Here is a 21,534-nt window from a genome sequence, read left to right on the forward strand (position 1 = left end):
AAAATGACAACAGCCAACACAATAGCCATCCAGTGTGAATGAATCAAAATTATACCTATTTTTTTCCTCAGATTGGCAAAAATATATAACTTTTTTGGCAGGCCACAGAACCTCAGTAATTAGTTTATGTGCGCCGAGAGGTGAAAAGGGTGAAAATCGCCGCCTGTGTCCATCAGCACTGCCAAGCGCAAGCTGATTGTTCTTCAGCTTTCAGTGAAACCCTGAGAGCACAAAGGAAAAACTCCTTTCGTTAGCGGGTTCCGTGTGGCGATATTTCTGGACACGGCTGCCAACATCTCAGGTTGGGAGGGAGGTCTCGGCTCCGCACTGGTCCTCCGGCGACTGGGGCGGCCTGGAGCAGCCCCTGTGGCCCAGCATTGCGTCGTGAGCGCTTTGCCGGCCTGCGTCTCACATAGGCAAAACCTTAATTGCCAGACAGTTTAGAAAGATGGAGCCGAGCATCTCCATCTATTCGTTTCAACCTGATGTTTAGGAGGTTGGGGTGAGCTCTGGGAGGTTGCCAGGGTTCTGGCGTCTTTCCCTGACGGTGACAAGCCAGCACTTGGAACCATGTCCAGTGTCTCTAGAGCAGTGGTTCTCAACCTTCTGGCCCTTTAAATACAGTTCCTCATGCTGTGACCCAACCATAAAATTATTTTCGTTGCTACTTCATAACTGTCATGTTGCTACTGTTATGAATCGTCATGTAAATATCTGATATGCAGGATGGTCTTAGGCGACCCCTGTGAAAGGGTCGTTTGACCGCCAAAGGGGTCGTGACCCACAGGTTGAGAACCGCTGCTCTAGAGCAAGTGAATGTCTGATGGGCACCACGTATTTAGACGTTTGCCGTACGCCGGGCAATACGCACACGCTGCGCAGGGACTCTCTCGTTCATCTTTACGACTCCATGAGGTAGAGGCACCAATTTTCTCCAAACAAACAGAACCGAAGGTCAGCAGCCCAAGTGCATGTAAGTGAGTAACCCAGACCGTACAGCTCTGACCCTGAGACCTGAGCTCTTGGATATTTTAAATGACTGACGTGATGAACAGGATTATGGTAGCAAGACATGCAGAGACGCGAGGTGGTGAAATGCTTTCTCATCATCCCTTAGTCTGTTAATGAGGCTCCCGGTCTTGGGTTGCTTGCATTTTCTCTGTAAACTATGGCAAATGCTAGTTCCCCATCAGAATCTGACAACCGACCGGAAGCAGATTTTCCTGCCCGCGTGCCATGGTGCTAGTTGCGTGTAAGCAGAATCTCCCGTCCCGGCTCATCATTCACACGCCTGGAGTCACGTAGTGTGGGGGTCAGCAAGGTGGAAGGCTGGTGGCCACAAGTAGAAATATATTTCCCGCTAAAGGCATAAAACAGAAATATCTCTCCACTGGGAGATACTGATGGCACCCCAGGCAGTAAGTCTGAATGGAAGATACCATCGGCAGATGCTTTACGTACAAATAAAAGAGAGGATTTGCTTTCATTCTGAGTTTATTTAACATTTTATCCAGCTGAACTGGAACAGTACATTGATCCCCACACTGGCAAGACACTGTGCTAACACTGAACAGCCGCCGCCCGCAGCACACGCTCGGCCACTCCCGCCTGGGGTCCGGCGCCTTTCCCAGCCATTGCACTTCCTGGGAGCGGTCCTCCAGGTCGCTGGGAGGTGGCCAAGGGCATCCTGTCCGTTTGTTCCTTTTTATAAACCACGGTTACCCTGACAGGAAATAAAAGCGCCAGGAGCCGGAGCTCCTACGATAATGTTAAGTAGACACAGCTCCACAGTTGCTATCCCTTTCATGATGGCGCCTAAAAATGGCAGTTTATCCACCTTCTGCTCAGCCATTGCTTTTTCAGCAAAGGTGAGGATGCTGGGGGGGCTCCCAGTGAGGGGGTGAGCATTCTGGGGTAGCCGGGCACGGGAGGGCCTCCCGGGCTGGGCTCTCGGTAGGAGCACCCTGCAAGCACCTCAGAGAGACCGCCTTGAATTTCAGGCTTTGACCATTTCTTCAAGAGCAGCATCTACGGCAACAAAACACACGCAAGGCCGGCATGTGTTGTGGGAACCTCTTTTGCTTCAAAGGGTTTATGACGGAAAAATGGAGAACATTTTGGAGGCATAAAGGGAGGCTCCGAGTGGCCCATCCACCCCTCGGAGAAGAGGAACGCACACGAGGCCCACCCTATTTCTGGATGGGGAACTCAGCCGTCTCATTGCCAGGAGACCTGCCAGCACTGTTGTACGTTTCTCCACTTACATGTCTCTGAATCACAGTGGAATCAATACCCGCAAGGGCACACCGCCTTGCCTACACCTGTGAACACGGACAGACCGGAAACACAGTCTCTATTGCATGAACTATATTAAATGTGAAACTACTACAGGGATGTAAACAGTGGTCCATGGAGCCTTATTTTCAATCAGGGCGGATGCAGTACACAACCTTCAAGTAAAATCATTTAGCCACCGATTCACACACATGATGTCCGAATCTTCCCGAAAGCCAATGAGATCAGCAAGGACGAGACAAGACCCGTAGGGGCTGGACCTGCGCTCTCACTCCTGAAATCTGCCAGACGAACCCGAACGTCCCGGCACGCCGCACCAGGACGAACACGCTGCCTACACTGACATGTGCACATGGCAGTTATCTGAGTGTTTGATGTAATTGAATATCAAGCCAACAGGTATAACGTTTTCGTAAGAACGTAAGACAGAAGCAGTTTAAGGTTCGACCAGAGACGTCAGCAGCAGGGAGTGCCCAGCTCCTGAGAACAGGACGCCACGCCACGCGTGTCCGTTCCGTGATGCAGGGTTTACCCTACGCGCTATGTTTTATAGTTTAGCATCAGAGCTGTGTGCTTTCCCAATCACTGCCTCCATGGCCTTGCTCTGAAACAAGAGTGGGAGGACAATTCAGTATTTTACCTGATTTCCTTGGCACTGACTGATAACCAATTTCTTGAGCATATACTCTGTGCCTAGCAGCGCTTTTAGAAACTCCAGGTGAGGGCTGGACTGTTGTCTTTGAGGAAACAATTACCATAAAAGCTACAGGAAGGCCATTTCTGTTCATTATCCCATGACTCAGGTATGAGAGGGCGACGGGGGTGCCTGGCCCACCCGGCGCCGTGCTGGACGGAGAGCCGACTCTACAGGCTGACGTGGGTCTTGGAGAAGGTCCGTGCTCGGGAGAAGCCAGGCGGAGAGGCCTCCCTCGCTGGCGCACCAGGTCCGAGCAGGCGGGGCTGGGTGGGCGTCCTCCCCCTTCACAGTCCCTTGTTGAAGTACACGCGGCGGAGCTCAGGGTGGCTCTCTCGCAGCTTGGCTTGCAGCTCAGCCTCCAGGCTGGTCACGGACATGGAACTGGGGGAGGGAGAAAGGACAGTGGTTACAGGGGCCGAGGTGGGCTGGGATGTCCTGCTCTGTCCGGGGGCCGTGGCTTCCACACCGGGGGAGGTGAATAGGGTGACTTCTCTGCTTAAGAATGGCGGGGTCACGGACAGAGGATGGGCCGTGAATGGTGGCGTTCTCTGTCCGGCGGAGGCACCTGAGAAAGGTCATCTGGAACAGCGCCCCATCCAGAGCCTCCTCCGCACGCCTAGGGCTGCCTAGGGCGTGACAGACCTGGAGCCAGGACCTGGCCCTGCAGGCACAGCCCCAGGGCAGAGGCCAGCAGCCCTCACACCCCATCCACACAGCAGAGGAGGCGGCTGGAGACTTAGATCTAGACCAGTGATGGTGAACCTTTTGAGCTCGGCGTGTCAGCATTTTGAAAAACCCTAACGTAACTCTGGTGCCGTGTCACATATAGAAATGTTTTGATATTTGCAACCATAGTAAAACAAAGACTTATACTTTTGATATTTATTTTATATATTTAAATGCCATTTAACAAAGAAAAATCAACCAAAAAAATGAGTTCGCGTGTCACCTCTGACACGCATGTCATAGGTTCGCCATCACTGATCTAGACGCAGCTGCACTAACGCCCCGTCAATCCAGTGCTCACCCACAGCAGCCTGGGACGGAAGCGCACGAGAAGGCTTTAACCTCTGAGTGCCGGGAGCCCGATCGCGCTCCTATCTTTCCCCAAAAGTGCCGGGAACGCTACCGCGCTCCTCCTGCAGTGTCACTATCAGATGCTAGTAGTTCACTCTTTACTGACAGATGGCACCTAAGTGCAGATTACTTATGGTGCCAAATGTTTGTAGTTCTAAAATTGACCACTGGCACTTATCTGCCTAATTGTCATAATTTTTTTCCTAAACTGCTGTAAAATCAGCAAAAATGCATTGGCGATTTTAGCATAGTTCCTAGGATATTGGTTGGCACCCAAAGGGTTAAAGCAGCGGTTCCCAACCTGTGGGTCTCGACCCCTTTGGCGGTCGAATGACCCTTTCACAGGGGTCGCCTAAGACCATCCTGCATAGCAGATATTTACATTACGATTCCTAACAGTAGCAACATTACAGTTATGAAGTAGCAACGAAAATAATTTTATGGTTGGGTCACAACATGAGGAACTGTATTTAAAGGGCCAGAAGGTTGAGAACCACTGCAAAGGCAGAAAACAAGCAGGAAGAAGGGAAGCAAGCATACCGACCCCGGAGCTAAGGGTGTGTGATTGCTGTTCCCAGGGGTGCGACTGACATTCCCAGGCGTCTGTATTACAGATGCACGTGCCCATTGACGGGATGGCACGGGCCACATTTACATTTTCATAAAAACCAATCTGCACCGGAGTTCACCTCTTACAAAAGAAGGAGCATTTTCAGGTGGCGCGGGAGCAGGTAGAGAGAGTTTAGAAATTAAGCAGATGTGCGTCTGATTCCTGCCTCCAGCTGTTCCTTTTAGAGACCTTGGCTTCCTTCACCTGTGTGAGCCTCAACTTTCCTACCAGTGAAATGGAACAATAGCCCCTGTGACGTGAAGTAACACTTGTAACTCAGGGTGGGTCTGGTTTGTTGGATGAAAACGCATGATCGTCCCAAAGAATAACAAACACATACCTTTTCTGAGGAAAGAGGGCACAGCACAGAGGCGTAGCAAATACCAAACTTAAAAAAAAAAAAAAAGGCAAATCAGCGCACTGGGAGATAGTGGACTTCTCAGGTTCTGTGTCTAGTTTACTTTTCCAACAATCCCCTTCCTCTCTTTTGAGCCTCAAAAACCATGTTCCGTTTGTATCATGTTATTACACCAATGATTGCCAAAATAATTTTTAAAAAATCAGAGATAACAGGAGTTTAAGAAAGAATCATGCAGACAGTCCCAAATGTCGAAAGCTTCCCTAAAGACAGTTTACTTCCGGCTCATTGTCGGGACGGACGTCCCAGGTGTTCTGGGACGTCCTCATTTTCTAAACTGGTCCCACACACCTCCCTCTCCTCCCTTTCCATGTGCTGCACACGTGTCTTTAAAAGAGAAATGAATGATCTCGAAGGGATTCTACTCACCAGAAGCCAACCAGTCCAACCTGAATGGGCGCACTCATCCACGGGAACCTCTGTGACGAGAAAGACATTATTTTGAAGACTTTCCATACAGGCTCTTAGCGACCTTTTCTTCTGCCGACGGACTGGAAGGAGCCCCCGTTACAGGTCCAGGTGGACTGTGATTCGTGTAATGGGGGGACACTGCAACACGCGTGCTAGTCCTGACTTCCCTCGGCCCCCTCGCCCCCGACCTGTCAGTAGACGCATGTGTGGAGACCACGGCTTCTCGTTCTCCCCTTGCACATGTGATCTGAATGGTGCTTGGGGGGGGTCCAGGTCGCTGTTGTTTATTACCATCCACCTCCTGGCTGGGAGGCAGGCAGCTCCTCCCACAGGGCTGCCCTAACAGCTGGCTCCATCGCCCGACCCACTGAGCTTCGGGTCCTTGCCCGCTTCCTAAAGCACGTGGTAACGTTCATAAACCACCGAGGCCAGGGCCTGGGATGGAGCAGAAGCCCCGCAAGCACCCCCTCACCCCCGCGTCTCCCCTCTCTTGGCCTTCTCTCTGTCAGTATGGTTAACGCTATGGCTGGCGTCAGACATTTTGCCTGTCGCTTTTTAAAAATGGAAACGAGTGAGTTGGTCAGTCTTCTGGAGAATAAGTACTGTTAGATTTGTAGTTTGCAAAAGCGGTATCAAAATGCACACTATAAAGAGCGGTGAGTAGATGGTCCCATAACTAAGGCCACAGAAATAACTGCGACCAAGTTGTGAACTGGTTGTCATGACATCAGCCAACGAGTTAAGAGGCAACACTAGTGGTTAGAGATGGTGACCCCAGAGCTCGTGTGCGAGGCGTACCCTGGTCCCCGAAGACTCCTCCGGTGAAAGAGGACATCGCACAGGTTAACGTGAGGGAGGGAGGAGTGGACTAGAGAGGAAGGGAGAGAGGCGGTCAAGACGAGGCAGATCCCAGAACCCGCCTCAGGACAGCCAGGGAAGGAAGCGCTGGATCTCGCAGTCTCAGGCGTTGACATGGGACGTGCAACTGAGTGTCATGGTGGCTCTCTAGTTCCCTTCGTTCCTTGGAGCATCCCCAGGAGGAACCCACAGTCCCTGGTCCCACCAGGACCCTTTCCTCACACGGGGTTGGTGTGTCCAGGTGACAGCCTGGGTGTGTCAGTCAAATGAGGGCAGCGCATAGATTAACGAATTGTTATGCTCCCCAAAGAAAAATAAACCGGGCAATTCACTGTTCCGTGACGCTGCCTCCAAATCCCTTTTCTGTTTCTGACAGTGAGAGGCGTGGCAGCAGTTTTCCTTCGTGGGAGCTTTGTCAAATATCTGAGATTGGACATAAAATGTTCCTGGAACCATCTTTCATCTACATAAGTGCCCGAGTGCCACTGGCCTTCGAATGCTTGGCTCGGGGTTTAGGTCGGAAGAGTCGGTGCGTGTGAGGGCTGGATGGGAAACGGAAGGACTCACCTTCAGAAAGGCCTTCTTCTCCAGGGTGTTCATGATGAACGGGGGGATGGCTGCAAGGAAAGGAGACCCGAGGAACGCGTTAGCTCATGTCTACTTTCAGCTCACATTGCCCCCGACAAGTTGACAAAAGGCTTATGTCACTTTTAAGCCTTTTCCCACGGCAGAGTGAAGCCATCTGCAATAATTCTTTCAAATACTTTAGGATTGGGGGAAAATCAGTGTTGCCGTTTTCTAGAATTTTGAAAAATAATGTAACGCTCTTTTCCAGCCAGAAAGCTCTATAATCGTGAGGAGAACTTTACATTTAACTTTAAGTATGAACAGTGCCAACATCAGGAATGCCTGCCTCCTGCACCCATAAAACAAATGCACCCCGATGCGGGTGGGGCAGCCCTGCGGAGTAGAGACTATAGACTCCGCCTTGAGCCAGGCACACGCCCTGTGGGTGGCCCTGGGAGTTACCCCACTTCTGAGCCTCAGCTTCAGGTTTTCTCACCTTGAAGGAGCTGACAGCAGGGGAGGGATGTGTTTGGTTCACTGATGCACAAACACTTGTTCAATGTGTGTTTGTGGAGTGGATGGGGGATGGGTGTGTGTGTGGGTGGGTGGGTGGATGGGTGGGTGACAGTCATACTCACCCATGCCGGGCGCGGCCATGAGAATCCTGGAGACGACCACTTGTGCGATGGCTTGTTGTGCAGCCTGTGCCGACTCACCCAAGCGGGTCCCGTTTTCGTCGGTGACAGGAATGCCGACTTTGAGTTCCCTGCAGAGCAAAACGCATGCCAGGTGTTCACAGGTGCTTCATGAAACCGAAAATTCAAGTCCCTACGTAATCCAGTCACCCACCCAAGAGTCATTTTGGCACAAACAAGTCTCTTTTTACATCCTATGAAAAGGTTTAACCTCCTGCAACAGGCACAAAAGTAAAATAACACAGTAACTTTGTAATACAAAACGGAGTCGCAATTTTAATGAAAATACGCCTCACTGGGTGACTATGCCAACTGAAGAGTAAGGGTGATTTTTATGCTGATGTGCAAGTTAGAGCGGCTTTCCAAATGAGAGGTAGACCTTGACACGTGGCGGCGCTGAGGGACCCGAGGAGGACCCAGGAGTCACCAGTAGATGGCGCTACAGGGTATTTGTAACAAGTCAGTGACAAAGCGACAGTTCCCAACACTACCCTTACAGCTCCTGCCGTTCCCCTGTTCCTCATTATCCATTCCAAAATGTTTTTTCTTGTTCTTTCTTCTCTAAATTGTAAAAAAAAAAAAAAAAAAAAAAAAACCTTCCAAAGATATAGATTAATATTATTTTAAATTCCAAAAGAAAATTCTGGGGGAAAAGAAGGACCTGTTGAGAGAACAAACTTCTGTGTGTAGACCTGCTCTGCCCCGCCCTGGCACAACTAGATCTGAGTGTGAGGTGTGCTTTTAGCCTCTGTGATACGGAAGCAGAAAGGGGATTCTAGCTCCTGCACTCAGCCTGTCCCAGGAATTAGCAGCTCAGTGGCTAAGCCTGTCCATCAGTGGACCCATCCTCACTTCCAACTCCAGATTATTTTGACACAAATCCCCAATCTCATACGATTCTAGCTGTAAATGTTAAAATAATTTTAAAAGTTTCAACGAAGTGAATTCTTATAAGAATCTTATTACTACAGTAGGTCCTTGGGTTACGTGGGAGATCCGTTCCTACGGCGACGTAATGCGATTTTTGCCATAAGTCGGAACCCACCTACATAAGCACCTACGTCACTCACAGGGAGCACATACACAGCAGCAATGAAGTGAAACAGTAAAAAAAATTTAAAAGAAAGATAACAATACCTGATCTTTACTTGTGGTAAATAAATAATAAAAACATAAAGCACATATGTACATACGTCGAAATGACGGAACTTTTTTTTTATAAATAAATGGGAGATGGCGATGTAACCACGAAACGACGTAATCCGAGGACTGTCTGTACTGTAAGCACAGCCATTTCTATAAATGCCCATGACTAACCTTTGCCGCATCAGTGGGATATTGATGCAATTCGCAGCAGCGACGGCGGCAAAGGGCACGAAGCGTCCTATGAGTGGTGACACGTGCTGCAGAGGAGAAATCCGAAAGCACGATCTCACTTTTCCTGGATTCCTGGGTGGCAATGCTTATTGCTTCCTGAAAACTGCTGAAAATGCAGAGTCCTGTGTATAGAAACTCAGGCCAGGCGTCCTTTCTCAACCTGTTACCTAGCGGTATTTGTATATCTCTAGCGGGGCATATGCGACTTCTCACACATTTTGGCAGCTTAGTGTGGAGGGGCATTGAGTCCCAAACTCTTGGGGTCAGGTGTCGGCTCGCCCCCTCTTCAGAGGTGTGGCCTGAGGCCCGCTGCCCACACAGCCGCTGGTGGGCCGTTCTGGTGGGTGAGCACATAACTTAGCACTGTGTCAGGCACAGACCAGCGTCTTGGCTGTGGGGGACACCCCTGCCCAAGGAAGCTGTAATTAAAACATGCAGTTGCACCCAAGCTGGTCTGACTCAGTGGATAGAGTGTCGGCCTGCGGACCGAAGGGTCCTGGGTTTGATTCTGGTCAAGGACACATGCCCGGGTTGTGGGCTCAATCCCCAGTGGGGAGTGTGCAGGAGACAGCCGGTCAATGATTCTCTCTCATCATTGATGTTTCTATCTCTCTCTCCCTCTCCCTTCCTCTGAAATCAATAAAAATATTTTTAAAACACACACACACACACACACAAAAATAAGCAGTCGAAGAGAATGACCATAATAAGAAAGTCTTAGGACTTGAACTATTTTGAGAAACAGTGGCGTGCCGGGAGTCAGGCGGTGAGAAGCAGTTACGAGCTTGCCCATGGAATAGAGATCCGCCCACCTTGGTCAGTGCGTTGAGTCCTAGAGCGGTCGCCACGGCGCCAGTTGTCGCAGACACGTAAGCCGTTCCCAGCTCACTGAGAAGAAAGAGTACAGCACACACAATGGGTGACCGTCGGGAAACTGGTCCTTTGTTTAAGGAAATGGTGGGGGACTGTGCAAGGGCATAAGAGCGGAGAGTCCAGAAAGCAGCGTCAGCATCGCCTGCAGGTGGGGTAACCCACAAACAGTGCGATTCCTCACAGGGACCTGACACAACCCGAACTCGGACACGGATGGAGAAGGGGCCCGTGAGCGCGCAGGACACGGCAGGTGTGGGAAATGCACAGCAGCCTACATGTCTGCGGCACATCCACTAAACTAACATAAAATAACTTCCAAATGTGAATGCGCATGCTGAAAGCCAACGTGCACTGCTGTTCTTCCTGAAATGGTATCTTAGTGTATAAGATTTCAAAAAGTCTCATCTCTGAAATACAGTTAAGCCCAAGCAGTTCTGTCCTGTTTAGAAATACGTTTTAGCTCACGGACTGGATGCGAGGCGCTGTGACAGTCACTGCTGGTTACCCACGATGACAAGAACGCAGACTGTCAAAAGCAATTGGAGCGATAAGACAACACACTGGCGTGTGGGAGGAGCCGAGCTAAAAGTTCTGCCTGACGGATCCCTCTGGCCCATCTAAATCTTCCTCAGGGGGGCACAACTCAAACCCATTCCCTTCCTTTCTGGCTCCATTGAGGACCGATGTGTAAGACCATCAGGTGTAAACGCCCCCTGACCTCTGCAGAGGTCAGTCACACCGTGGACGCCGCTGCTTTTGGCGCCGGCAGTCTGTCCACGCGCACAGGGTAGACGGGGTGCAGCGTGTGGTTCACGCCAGGCCAGCCTGAGCTGCCGTGTGTTCTGGGGGAGCAGAGCCTGAGGGTGAGGGGGACCTGTCTTCCTACAACGCCGCCAATGCATGAGTAACGTCTGAGAATCAGGCCAGATGAACAAATATCTTGACAGAACGGGAGGGAAAGGGCCACTGATGAGAATATCTTCCATAACAGACTTTTTAATCAGGAGAGCATCACCGCCCCATCGGATGGACAAGGGGAGAGGCAGCAGGGCCTTACCTGACAGTGAGGGGGGCGTCTCCGCTCCTGTTGGTGTAGTTGACCACGGCATTGAAGGACTGGTTGATCCACTGCCAGAACAGCACCGCCGGCGTGGTCCTGAAACAGAGCGAGCGTCATGCCGCCACTATCGCCCACGGCCTCACCGTTTGTGGGACAGAAAACTCGAGCCCCAGTGACGGGAGGATGCTGGGCGTAGGGCCTGGTGGTGGGCGTAGGGCCTGGTGGCCGGTGTAGGGCTGGTGGCGGGCGTAGGGCATGGTGGCTGGGCAGACTTTATCGACCCTCCTTTCAGTTTCCTCACTCGTTAGAGACGGTGACACCGAGGTCAGGGGGTCGTGGCAAAGACGGCGCTAACTCACACTTTCTCTGACATGTGTGGAGAGCCTGGCACAGTGGGCGCTCGGTCACTGTCAGGCTCTCTCCTGGGAGAAGAAGCCGTTTGTAGGCTAAGTGGTCCTGACCCCTCCCACCTGCACCGACATGAACGGAGGAAAAGAGAATCTGCATGGACACTCTTTACTTTCCTCCTCCACCGCATTTTCCTGTGGGTCTGAGCTTTAGGGGGGAAAGCTCAGCCTCCCTTTGAGCCACAGAGAGAATACCATGCAGCAGAGGGAAAAGGCACTGCAGAGGCCCGGAGCTGCATCTGTACAGAGTGGGACCCGGCAGGGAGTCATTTATTTCAATAACATCATTTACACCAAAACCTACTGGAAGCTGCTGCAATACGAAGGGAACTGCTGCCACTGAGCCACAGCTCACCTGTAAAATGTCATCATACAGCCCGTGATGGTCATGTTCATGGGAACCTGCGCTGACATTCGTCCTATCAAAACCATCTTCTCGCCGGTGTCGGGGTGAAAAGCTGAGTCATAGATGTACTTTGCTCTCCACAGTTCATTTTCAGTGAGACCTGGAGGGACTACTCCTTGTCTAGGAAACAACAAACAACACACAGCTGCTCATTCCAAATGCCGCACCCGCGGTCTCGGGACAGGCAGCGAGGAGGCGCTCAGGGTTGCACTTCCCTCCTGGACGGAGCGACAAGTCCATTACCGACTCGGTGAAACTTCACCAGCAGAAGGACAGTAACACTTCACAGGAACATTTCAACCCACACATCTCACATCATCTATCATTTGAAAAACCAAAACAGACCTGATATAATAGGGAAGTAGTCGACTTTGAAATATTCTTTGTTGTAAATGACATATTTAAACATGTATTTTGAACTCTGCAAACTCTAAAGTATTTTTTAGACAACTGGACAAAAGCTGTGGCAATCGAGAACATTAGTTCATTTTTATATCTATAGTTTGAAAACCTAGATTAGGCAGGCTCACTATTTTTTTCTCTTTACCAGAGAAACACATATGCATTGCTAGAAATTTAGGGAATACAGAAACTCATTGCAGCGATTAAACCATGGAAGCTTTCACCTGCTCGGCACCCCTGGTGATGAGTTAGTGACCACACTGTCCATCCTCCCTAAGATCTCTAGGCGCGTGTTTATTTAAAGGCGTCACACTAGACCTGCTGCTCTATAACCACCTTTCTTATCAGTAAGATTTAGTAAGCGTTTCTCTGCATCTTCAGATATTCTCTGTACCATCCATCCTGGGTGGAATCCTCCCCCCCAAAGCACGTCTACCTGGAACCCCAGGATGTGACTTCATTTGGAAACAGGGCCCTTGCAGACACCACTCGTTAGGATGAGGGGCCCGTAAAGGACAGCCACGTGCAGCGGCACAGACAAGGCCATGGCTGCCAGAGGCGGAGGTCTCGCCATGTGGCCACCAGCCAGGGGGCACCCAGAGCCACCGAAAGCTCGAGGGAGAAGGGAGGACTCTCCCTGGAGCCTCAGACGGGCACAGGCCTGCCCTCCCCTTGGTTTCAGAGGCCTCATCTCTGGCACAGGGAGGGGATGTGTTCCTGTTGTTTTAAGCCACTCAGTTTGGGGTTCTCTGTTCCGTCAGCCTCAGGACCTAGTCCATCATCCTCTTAAAGCGGACTGTGAAATAGCGTATTCTATTGGCCCCTACGCTGACACTGTCATCGCTTCTCATTTTTCCGTTTGTAAAGGACCAGGAAGTAAATACCCTCAAAAATAAATCTATCCCCGCTTCTAAGACCATGTGGAAAGAAATGAGCGCATCTGCTGAGATAAACGCGAGGTAAAAGATTAGAACGTGAAGTGTCTTCTCTCCTTCCCTCTCCTTTATCATCAGCGTCAGCATCGGTATTGATTAGGTCAGCGGTTCTCAACCTGTGGGTTGCCACCCCTTTGGGGGTTGAACGACCCTTTCACAGGGGTCGCCTAAGACCATCAGAAAACACATATATAATTACATATTGTTTTTGTGATTAATCACTATGCTTTAATTATGTTCAATTTGTAACAGTGAAATTGGGGGTCACCACAACAAACAACAAACAAGGAACTGTATTAAAGGGTCGTGGCATTAGGAAGGTTGAGAACCACTGGCTTAGGTAGCTGTATGCAAACTTTATCTAGGGCGGGGGAGCCTTTTCTCTGCCAAGGACCATTTGGGTATTTATAACATCATCCTTGGGCCATACATAATTATCAACTTAAAAACTAGTGGGCTGTATTTGGTCAAACATTTAATTACCTCGCCCCTAATGCCTAGGCAGGGCCTGAGCCTTATACGCCCCCAGGCCAGACATTCCCCGCCCCTGCTTTGTAGACTGAGGCTAATCCAGCACCTGTGTTCTCTGCTGTCCTGAGGGTTTTCATTGTTATGTAGTCGGGTGGGAACAAATGAAGTTTCTGCCTAGGAGGCCTGGCCCACTTGAAGGTTATGCAGATGTTCATTATACTTTATCTCAGAAGCAACCAGCCTCCCTAATTCTGGGCAATCTGCCTGTTGTATGAAGCTGTCCCCACTGGAGGCAGAAGGAGGCCTGGGTGACTGTAGATGCAGGCATTGCCCGTGTTGGAGAGAGGGGCAGGGCACTGTGAAAGGGGACTTCACAGATTGGTACCTGGGAGTTGGAGGGACGGCTCTTATTTTGGGGCACTATGACTCCTGGACATACATGTTAAGGGACACACACACACACACACGTAAAGTTGCTAAGTGAAGGTTTAAAGGTAACAGGCTAACATGATGACTATTAACATATTCCGCCCGAAGCGCACTCAGGATGTTACCTGTAATCGTGCACGGTTTTCCGGGCGTCCTCCAGCTGTTGGTTGGTTAGCAGGAGGTTCCTGGGGTCCGTCACAGTGAAGAAATGACTGGCTCGTCCCACAAAAGTGCTTTGGTCCCATCGAGGCTCTTGGATGTTGATGTTTGGTGGGAGTTCTCCAGACATGGTCGCGGACTGGGAGGGACAGAGAGACAGGTCCAGTGAAGCCTGACCAGGTCCAGACACTTCAGAAACGTATCAAGTAACGATGCGGGTGTGTTCCTACTTCCCCAAATATCCTGCTGTTAGTAGCAGAGAGATAACCTAACCCCAAAGCTAACTTTGTCCACGAATCTCAACCCAATTTCCATGACTTCCTCATGTGCCTTTTTATAAGTCCGTGGTATTTCGCCATGCCTTATTTTGGGGAACCCAGAAATACTCTAGAGAAACTGGAAATAGAAAAAGTTAAAAATAAAACCAGTAGTAGCACGCCCTCATGTTTGAAAGCCTTCTTCTGGGAGAAGCAATCAGCATCAAATACTGCTGCGTTCTGAGCTGCCTTTGTTGTTTCTACAGTAGGAGGGACTGAGTCAGTCGGAGGGACCCAGTCGTCCTGGTGGGAAGGAGGGAAGTCTCCGGGCGGGCAGTGGGGGGGGGGGGGGGGGGATGTAGTTTCCCTGCAGGCTGTTTACCCAGAAGGAGCCCAGCATCCCAGGCCTCGAGGGCGGGCGACGATGAAGACCTAGGTGGCTATTGAACAGTTGGGGAACAGGGCAGCAGCCTCTGGCAAGCAGAGGAGCCCTGGGAGCTGTCCAAAGTGGGAGGCCTTATGGGCAGCAGGGGGAGGGGATCGGAAAGGAAGGATGAACTCTTCTTCCCTGGGGGCTGGAAAGAGAGCGACTGGGCACATGACCTCGTGACCTCATAGGTGCTGACCAGGAAATTCCAGACCGACCAGTTAGGATTCCATCCCTGGGGAGGGTCCAGATGGCAACTAGGTCAGGTATTAAGTTCTGGTTTGGTGTCGTGGGCTTAGCCCAAGTGACTCCATTCTGGGGCCTGTGGCTTCCTTCGCAGTTTTACAACAGGCGCTTCTCAACGAGGAATTTCCCGGGGTCCACCGGGGAGTCATTCTGTTACCTAGCCTCATGGGATGCTGGGGACAGCAGGTGTGGCCAGGGTCAGGGACAGTGCCCTTACCCACGGGATGGGCGGCACAGGGCACCCAAGAATGTGTTCCAGGATGCGTTCGCTCACTTTATCAGTGGGGTGGAGGGGGGGCATCTTTCTGCCACATTTCCCTGAGGCTCTGCAGGGATAGGAATCAGCTTCGGAAATTCAGAGCAGCCATAAAAGAGGCAGGATGTCGGCCCGCACAGCACAGGTGGGCTGAGAGAAGCCCCCCACCCCGCCCCCAGCCCCGACGAGAGGAGCCCACTGACCCGTCACCAGTGGGTGAGGACCTGCAGGTGTCAACAGAAAAGTGTTGTGCTGTACACATCACGCGGGCAGCTTTCTGATTTCCAGCAGGGTCAGTGTTCACAGCTGGAGGAGTGATGGAAGGGGGTGCGAGGAGCAGGAGCGGCTGTGAGGCTCCTGAACAGAGACTTAGAGGGCAGTGGCTGATGGGAGGAGGGCTCCTTGATGCGGAAATACAGGCATCCCTCCTCTCACGGTGCATCAGCGGGTTTTTTTTTTACAAGTTGACAGTTCTCGGCAGCCTTCGAGGAGCAAGATGAGGGGCCCGTTCTCCCAGGAGCATTAGCCCTTCAGTCTGTGTCAGTTTGGTAACTGTCGCCATTTGCAGACTTTCTCGTCCTTATTCCACCTGTGATGGGGACCTGGGATCCGTGGTCTCTGATGTTGTTGTAGCTGTTGTGGGCAGCAGGGACAGCACCCATAAAGGATGGGGACTTAATGGATCAATGTGTTGCTCTGGCTGCACACCCACTGGCCATTCTGTCAGTCTGTCTCCTCTCTCCTGGGGCTTCCCTGTCCCCTGAGACACAAGAGTGTGATGAGGGCAGTTAACCTACAGTGGCCTCTAAGTCAAGCAAGTCACTTTTAAAGTTATATCCCAGTCTTCTCGAACCATCCTGGGAGGCACCGTGCCTTCCTTACAGGTTAGACGTGACAGTCATCACCGCCCTGCAAGGGCAGGAACCGCCCCCCATGACACAGCAGCCCTCAGGCAGCTCCAGTTAGTCATCCGTGACCTGTTCAGTTTCTAAATTTCCTGAACCAGCTGGTTAGCTGAACTTGAGTTCCTGGCTCCAAGGGGCACCTCCCTGTCTGTCCTGTGACTTGGAACCGAGGGCGGGTGGTGAGGGGAGGGGTGTGCCCTGGGGGCAGCAGGCCTGAGTTTAGATTGCAGCCCCACCCACTCTGCTAGCCCACCTCTGCGACCTGGCAGGGGTTATGCCACACTCCAGGTCTCTGAACCTTTATCAGCAGAGTTAGGACGCTGCCTAATAATATCCACTAGCATCTAAGAACCACGTTTTCTAAGAGCTTGCCTGATATCATCTCCTCTAACCCTCATAACAGTTCGGCTACCAGGGCGGTTAGCTAACTTGCTCAAGTATGCGTCAGTGCCCAAGTGTGACCCTCAGCCGTCGGCCCCAGAATCCCTGCTCCCTGGAGAGGTGGCTGTGACCAAAAGAGATCTCCCCGGAAATCCCGGCTCAACAGAGCTGGGTGGGCCCGGGAACCTGGCTTTGAAGAAGTATACCAGGGATATCCAATGGTTAGTTACGTTTGGGAAACACTATGTTTGAAAGAATATAAAAATGTTAAGTAATGACCACATGCCCTACCCGTTACGGGGAGATTCTTACCCTCTGTGGGGCAATATATACATTCAGGTGACTCCACGGCCACTCCCCCTGGCTGCTGGGCCCCATTGAGGGCTCCCCACCCTGTGGCCCGCAGCCCTGGGTGCCTTCCCTGACCACCCATGGGATCAGAACTGGACTTCGACCACAGCAGTGTGGATGTTGTCCTGATTCTGCCCCTTCCTGTCTAGGCATGTCACCGAGAGAGACTTCACATCGCTGAGTCAGTTTTCCCATCTGCAGGATGGGGATCAGAGTTCGCTCACACAGCTGGTGGGAGTGGCAAGCTGATGTGTGCAAGAGGCTTTTTGGCCCCGGATCAACTGTGAACTGCAGGCAGAGGGAGGGTCATCCCTACCGAGCCAGGGCCAGGCCAGGAGGCTGCTGTCCCAGTGGCTGAAGTCCAGCCCGTAAATGCCATGGCCGTGGCGGGGATGGGGGTGGGGGAGGAATGGAATGGAGCTTTGCTGCCTGAGCCAAACGATGACCAGAAATGTGCAAGGACAATAACTTTTCCTCAAGAGAAACTTCCTTTCCAGCTTTTAGCTCCCTGCCAGGCACCTGTTTCACTGATGGAAAAAAGAATTTTCCATAATTTCACCGAAAATAAGTTGGCAGGGAATGTGCTTTATCAGGGACTTGGTAACAAGGACCTTTAACCCTGGCTAAAGATTAACAATGACAACGAAGGCATTAACCTGGAAACTGGTTAAAACAACTGCGGTTTGAAAGAGCTCAGAAGGAGTCTGCTGCCCTGGTCTCCGGATGGGGCCAGCCAGGGGGGAACAGGACTGCGAGCCCTCCTGCGCCAGGCACTGGGCTTGCCCCGCGTCCTTAGACTGCTGGGTCCTGCTCCAGCCCTTTAAGGAACGGCAGTTCCGCAGAGAAGCCAAGTCCACAGCCCAGATGGCCAGCCTGGCAGTGCTGTTGGCTCTGACTCGGCTCCACACCCCTGACCCTTGGGGCCCAAGACAAGGTGTCTGCCTAGGCAGCCGCGCACTCAGGAGCTGAACAGCAGAGCTAGCGGTTTGGCTTTGAGCTGGTTGTCCACACATTCCTTCCTTATGGGCGTGGCCAGGCAGGAGGCCCGGTGATGTGCCAGAAGGCTGAACCTGGGTGAGGAATCACTCCCTCAAAGGGCATTGCACTCGCAGGGCTGTCTGCCACACCCTCTCCTCCCGTCCAGGCCGAGGGCTGTGTGGGAGGTGGGTCCTGTCTCCAATCAGGAGGGCATGGGGGTACCGCCTTCTGCCTGTCTCCCCCGTCCCCACCTCCACCCGCTCCCTTCTGTTAACGTTAAAACACCCAGGTGACAACACGATCCTGGTCCACATGCCAACCCTCAAGGTCAGTTGGGGTTTGGGTTTCTTAATCAATATCTTAGGCTGGGTGACATTCTTATTCATTCAAAAAAATTCTATTGGTTTCTACCGAGATGGTGGTGTCAGCCTGTAAAAATGATAAAATACTACCAATTTGTAACAATTCAGACAAGTTCCCTTGAATATGTTATCCACTTGAAAGAATCAACTCACAGGTTATGTAATCTGTCTGTAAAAAGATTTCACAAATTAATAGTAGTTAACCAGAAACTGAATAACTTTGAACTTCTTATGATTAGGTGTAGATTTGTTACGTATTCTAATTTAATTTTTCACTTTCTAGGCTAACTTGCACAGTTTAAAAAAAATTTTTTTTTCTTGATTTCAGAGAGGAAGGGAGAGGGAGAGATAGAAACATCAATGATGAGAGAGAATCATTGATCAGCTGCCTCCTGCACGCCCCCCACTGGGGATTGAGCCCACAACCTGGGCATGTGCCCTGCCCGGGAATTGAACCTCAACCTCCTGGTTCATAGGTTGATGCTCAACCCCTGAGCCAGTATTTTTCTTTAATGACTCACTGCTGCTGATTTTTTTCACCTTTAACCTCAGGGGAAAGGTTCTACCCGTGATTATACTCCAACTAAGTGCATCTAATGCTGCCCGAGTGGGAGGATGCAGAGGCCACATGCACTCCGTGGCGCCCGAGAGCAGAGCAGTTGCACCCGCTCTGAGGTCTCTCTGCTCGGGGGGTCCTCTCCGCTTCCTGGAAGAAAGCGAGGATGCGGAAAGGATGCTCCCTGCCTGTGGGCACCTTCCTATTCCCGTCCACCTGGGAGCAGGAAACTCCCAGAATGTGAAGAGCATCCTAAACATTCTCCCGCTGCTGGATTACAGCCCCCCTGCTCTGCAGGTTCCTCACTGGAACCACAGGCGCCGTCCCTTCCTGAAGCCCCGTGGGCCCCAAAGCCTGCACCTGCCCAGCCCCTGAGTGCACCCTTAGAGCGATTACATCTTAGGGCTGGGTGGGAGCTGCCGGCTCCTTCTCTCCAAACACCATCATTTTTGCAAGCCAGACGCCTGCAGGCCTGAGCGGAGAGAGGACCTGCTTGAGGTCCCCGCACTTCTTGGTGGACCTCCACCCACCCTCCCAGGGTCCCCTCTCATCTTATCAATCTTACACCCCAAGTCTGAGTGCAGCACCGTAAAGGCTGCAGAGTCCCCTCCTTTGCCTGCACACCTCCTTTCACCCATTCCGGTGCCTGGGACACGGAGGAAGCTCCGTGAACGGGATGGGCACAGGAAGAGGAAATCTAGGGGCACCCAAGTCAAAGTCTGTAGGTGAGGCCACAGAGAGAAGGCGGGACGTCTGAGAAAATGACCCACAAGATGCCCTGGGTCCAGACGGCAGGGGCCCATGGCGTGAAGTCACTGTATGGGGATCTCATCCAGATGCCTGACAAATACTCATGGAGGTGCCTGTGGTGCAGGGCACTGCTGGGTCAGAGGATGGAGAGGTGAGCAAGGCAAGCCCAGGCCCGGATCACAAGGAGAGAATAAAGCAAGCAAGTGAGCAGTTCATTGCAACGGCTGACAAATGCTTTTCCAGGAAACACACAGGGGCACAGCTAACAAAGGCTGTGGGCTCGAGGGAGATTTCAGACAACTCGGCAGGGGCGGGGGGGGGGGGGGGGGGGGGGGGGGGACAACATGTAACTGACACTCAGAGGCTTGCTCTGCTCATGGCCAGCTGCGTGACCTTGGCCAGATCACTCAGCCTCTCTGAGCCCCAGCTTTCTCATCTGATCAGGAAGGCAACCCAGGTACCTACAGAGCTTTAAGAATGGGAAGCGAAGGGCCCTCCATCCCCTGCACACGTAGCGATAATGGGGTTATTGCCGTCCTGATGGGTCAGAGGCCTGTGCAGAAGGGACAGACCAGAAGAGCACAGACATGCAAGGCGGGCACCAGACTATTGCCCATCTCTTCCCAGCTGGACTGTGAGTTCCAGGGCAGGGGCCCGTGGCCGCCTCTGACCCCAGCGCCCCGCTCTGCTCCTGGAGAAGCCAAGAACGAGGAGCAAGGGAGCATGAGGGGCGCAGGGGTCGGTGCCACCTGGTTACCTAGCGACCGTGCGCGTGGCCGGTCCCACAGCAGCCATCTTGGATGGCCTCCCCACCGCGAGTTGTCGCTGCCGCAGGGACAGCGTGGCAGGGGGCGTGCGCGCGCTCGGAAGACCCCCTCCCATCTGGGGAGCGCAGGGAACTAGGCTGCTGGAGTGGGGGGCTGTCAGCAGCAGATGGCAGGAGCCGCCGGCGCAAGGCAGATGGCCAGGCAGTCCCGCAGGGTTAGGGGTCTTGTGTCCCTGAGCCGGGGGTCCCTGCAGTCGGCGCGCGGGCTGCACCGCTGCATCCCCGCCCGAGCCCGCACCTCCCGCCGGCTCCCTGCGCTTTTCCCACCCATCTCGGCTGCGCCGCCACCGGAGACTCACCGCTCCCCGCGGGCCGCCGCCAGTGCCACTTGCAGGACCTGTTCGGTGGCGCCTCCGTCACCACCGGAAGCGCTTCTCCCGCCACCACCACCGAGTGCGCCAAGGCTCCCGCGCGCAGGGACCCCAGTCCAGGCGGGGCATGTGCGCCTGCGCTGGGAGCCCCGCCCCCTGAGTCACCGGTGTCGCCCCGCCTGCCGGCGCCACGCTGGTGCCCGCGTTTTAGCTTCTGGCTTCTGGCTCCTTTGGGGCTCGCTGTCTCCGTCATCATCTCCCAAGTTCATCCTCTCGGTGGGGTGGGGCTCCGCTCAGGCTAATGCCACGTTTATTATTTTGGTTTCCCAAGGGACCACCCCCTACTTAAATGTCTCCATTCCAGGGTCTTGCGTAGGGTCAGCATCCATATTGTCCCTCACCCACTCATTTACTCATTTAAACCAGCGTTTCTCCAGATGTGGCGTGTGGCATCACTGGTGCTCCAAGGCGATTTTAGGTGGGACCCGTGGCACGACCTGCTTTCTGTCTCAGAAAGACTCCCTCTAGTTGCCGTGTGGAAGCAGGCGGGGGTGGTGGAGGCAGGCAGAGGCCGTAGGGATGGACTGTGGTGACCAGGGGAGAGACCTTGGTGGCTTGGACCAGGTGGGTAATGGGAGGTGGCAGGAATTCCTGGGTTCTGGTCCATTTCGGAGGCAGATGAAATCTAATAAATGGTGAATTACATCATGGTCATGGATAGTCAGATTTCATTCTCAAAGTCGTAAATTTCCCCCAAATTAACCTGTACATGCAGTGCAAC

General features: G+C 52.4%; 1 protein-coding gene across 4 annotated transcripts; it reads right to left on the reverse strand.

The window, feature by feature from the left end:
- Nucleotides 1–1,476: 1,476 nt before the first annotated feature.
- SFXN1 (sideroflexin 1) lies at nucleotides 1,477–20,860 on the reverse strand. 4 transcript variants are annotated; one of them, XM_070414378.1, is made up of 12 exons: nucleotides 20,742–20,860; nucleotides 14,114–14,286; nucleotides 11,701–11,871; nucleotides 10,936–11,034; nucleotides 9,818–9,893; nucleotides 8,946–9,031; nucleotides 7,572–7,699; nucleotides 6,934–6,983; nucleotides 6,307–6,376; nucleotides 5,467–5,516; nucleotides 5,020–5,067; nucleotides 1,477–3,373 (listed from the first exon to the last, which is right to left on the reverse strand). In XM_070414378.1, the coding sequence occupies exons 2-12, from the start codon at nucleotides 14,275–14,277 to the stop codon at nucleotides 3,344–3,346; spliced, it is 972 nt and encodes a 323-aa protein (XP_070270479.1). In that variant the 5' UTR covers nucleotides 14,278–14,286; nucleotides 20,742–20,860; the 3' UTR covers nucleotides 1,477–3,343. The 4 variants fall into 4 exon arrangements, with proteins under 4 accessions (XP_070270479.1, XP_070270480.1, XP_070270478.1 ...); XM_070414379.1 differs by lacking the exon at nucleotides 6,307–6,376; XM_070414377.1 differs by lacking the exons at nucleotides 1,477–3,373; nucleotides 5,020–5,067; nucleotides 5,467–5,516 and adding an exon at nucleotides 5,525–5,901.
- Nucleotides 20,861–21,534: the final 674 nt, after the last annotated feature.

Source organism: Myotis yumanensis, unplaced genomic scaffold (genome assembly GCF_028538775.1).
Source record: "Myotis yumanensis isolate MYYU_CA2020_CCGP unplaced genomic scaffold, mMyoYum1.0.hap1 SCAF_5, whole genome shotgun sequence".
Lineage (NCBI taxonomy): Eukaryota > Metazoa > Chordata > Mammalia > Chiroptera > Vespertilionidae > Myotis > Myotis yumanensis.

Excerpts from the sequence above, each read along its gene's own strand:
- SFXN1 (XM_070414377.1), bottom strand. The coding sequence starts at position 14,277 with ATGTCTGGAGAACTCCCACCAAACATCAACATCCAAGAGCCTCGATGG. Across the intron at positions 11,872-14,113 it reads AAAACCGTGCACGATTACAG|ACAAGGAGTAGTCCCTCCAG; the intron begins GTAACATCCTGA and ends GTTGTTTCCTAG. Across the intron at positions 5,902-6,306 it reads AGGAGTCTTCGGGGACCAGG|GAAGCGGGCAAGGACCCGAA; the intron begins GTACGCCTCGCA and ends CACGTGCTTTAG.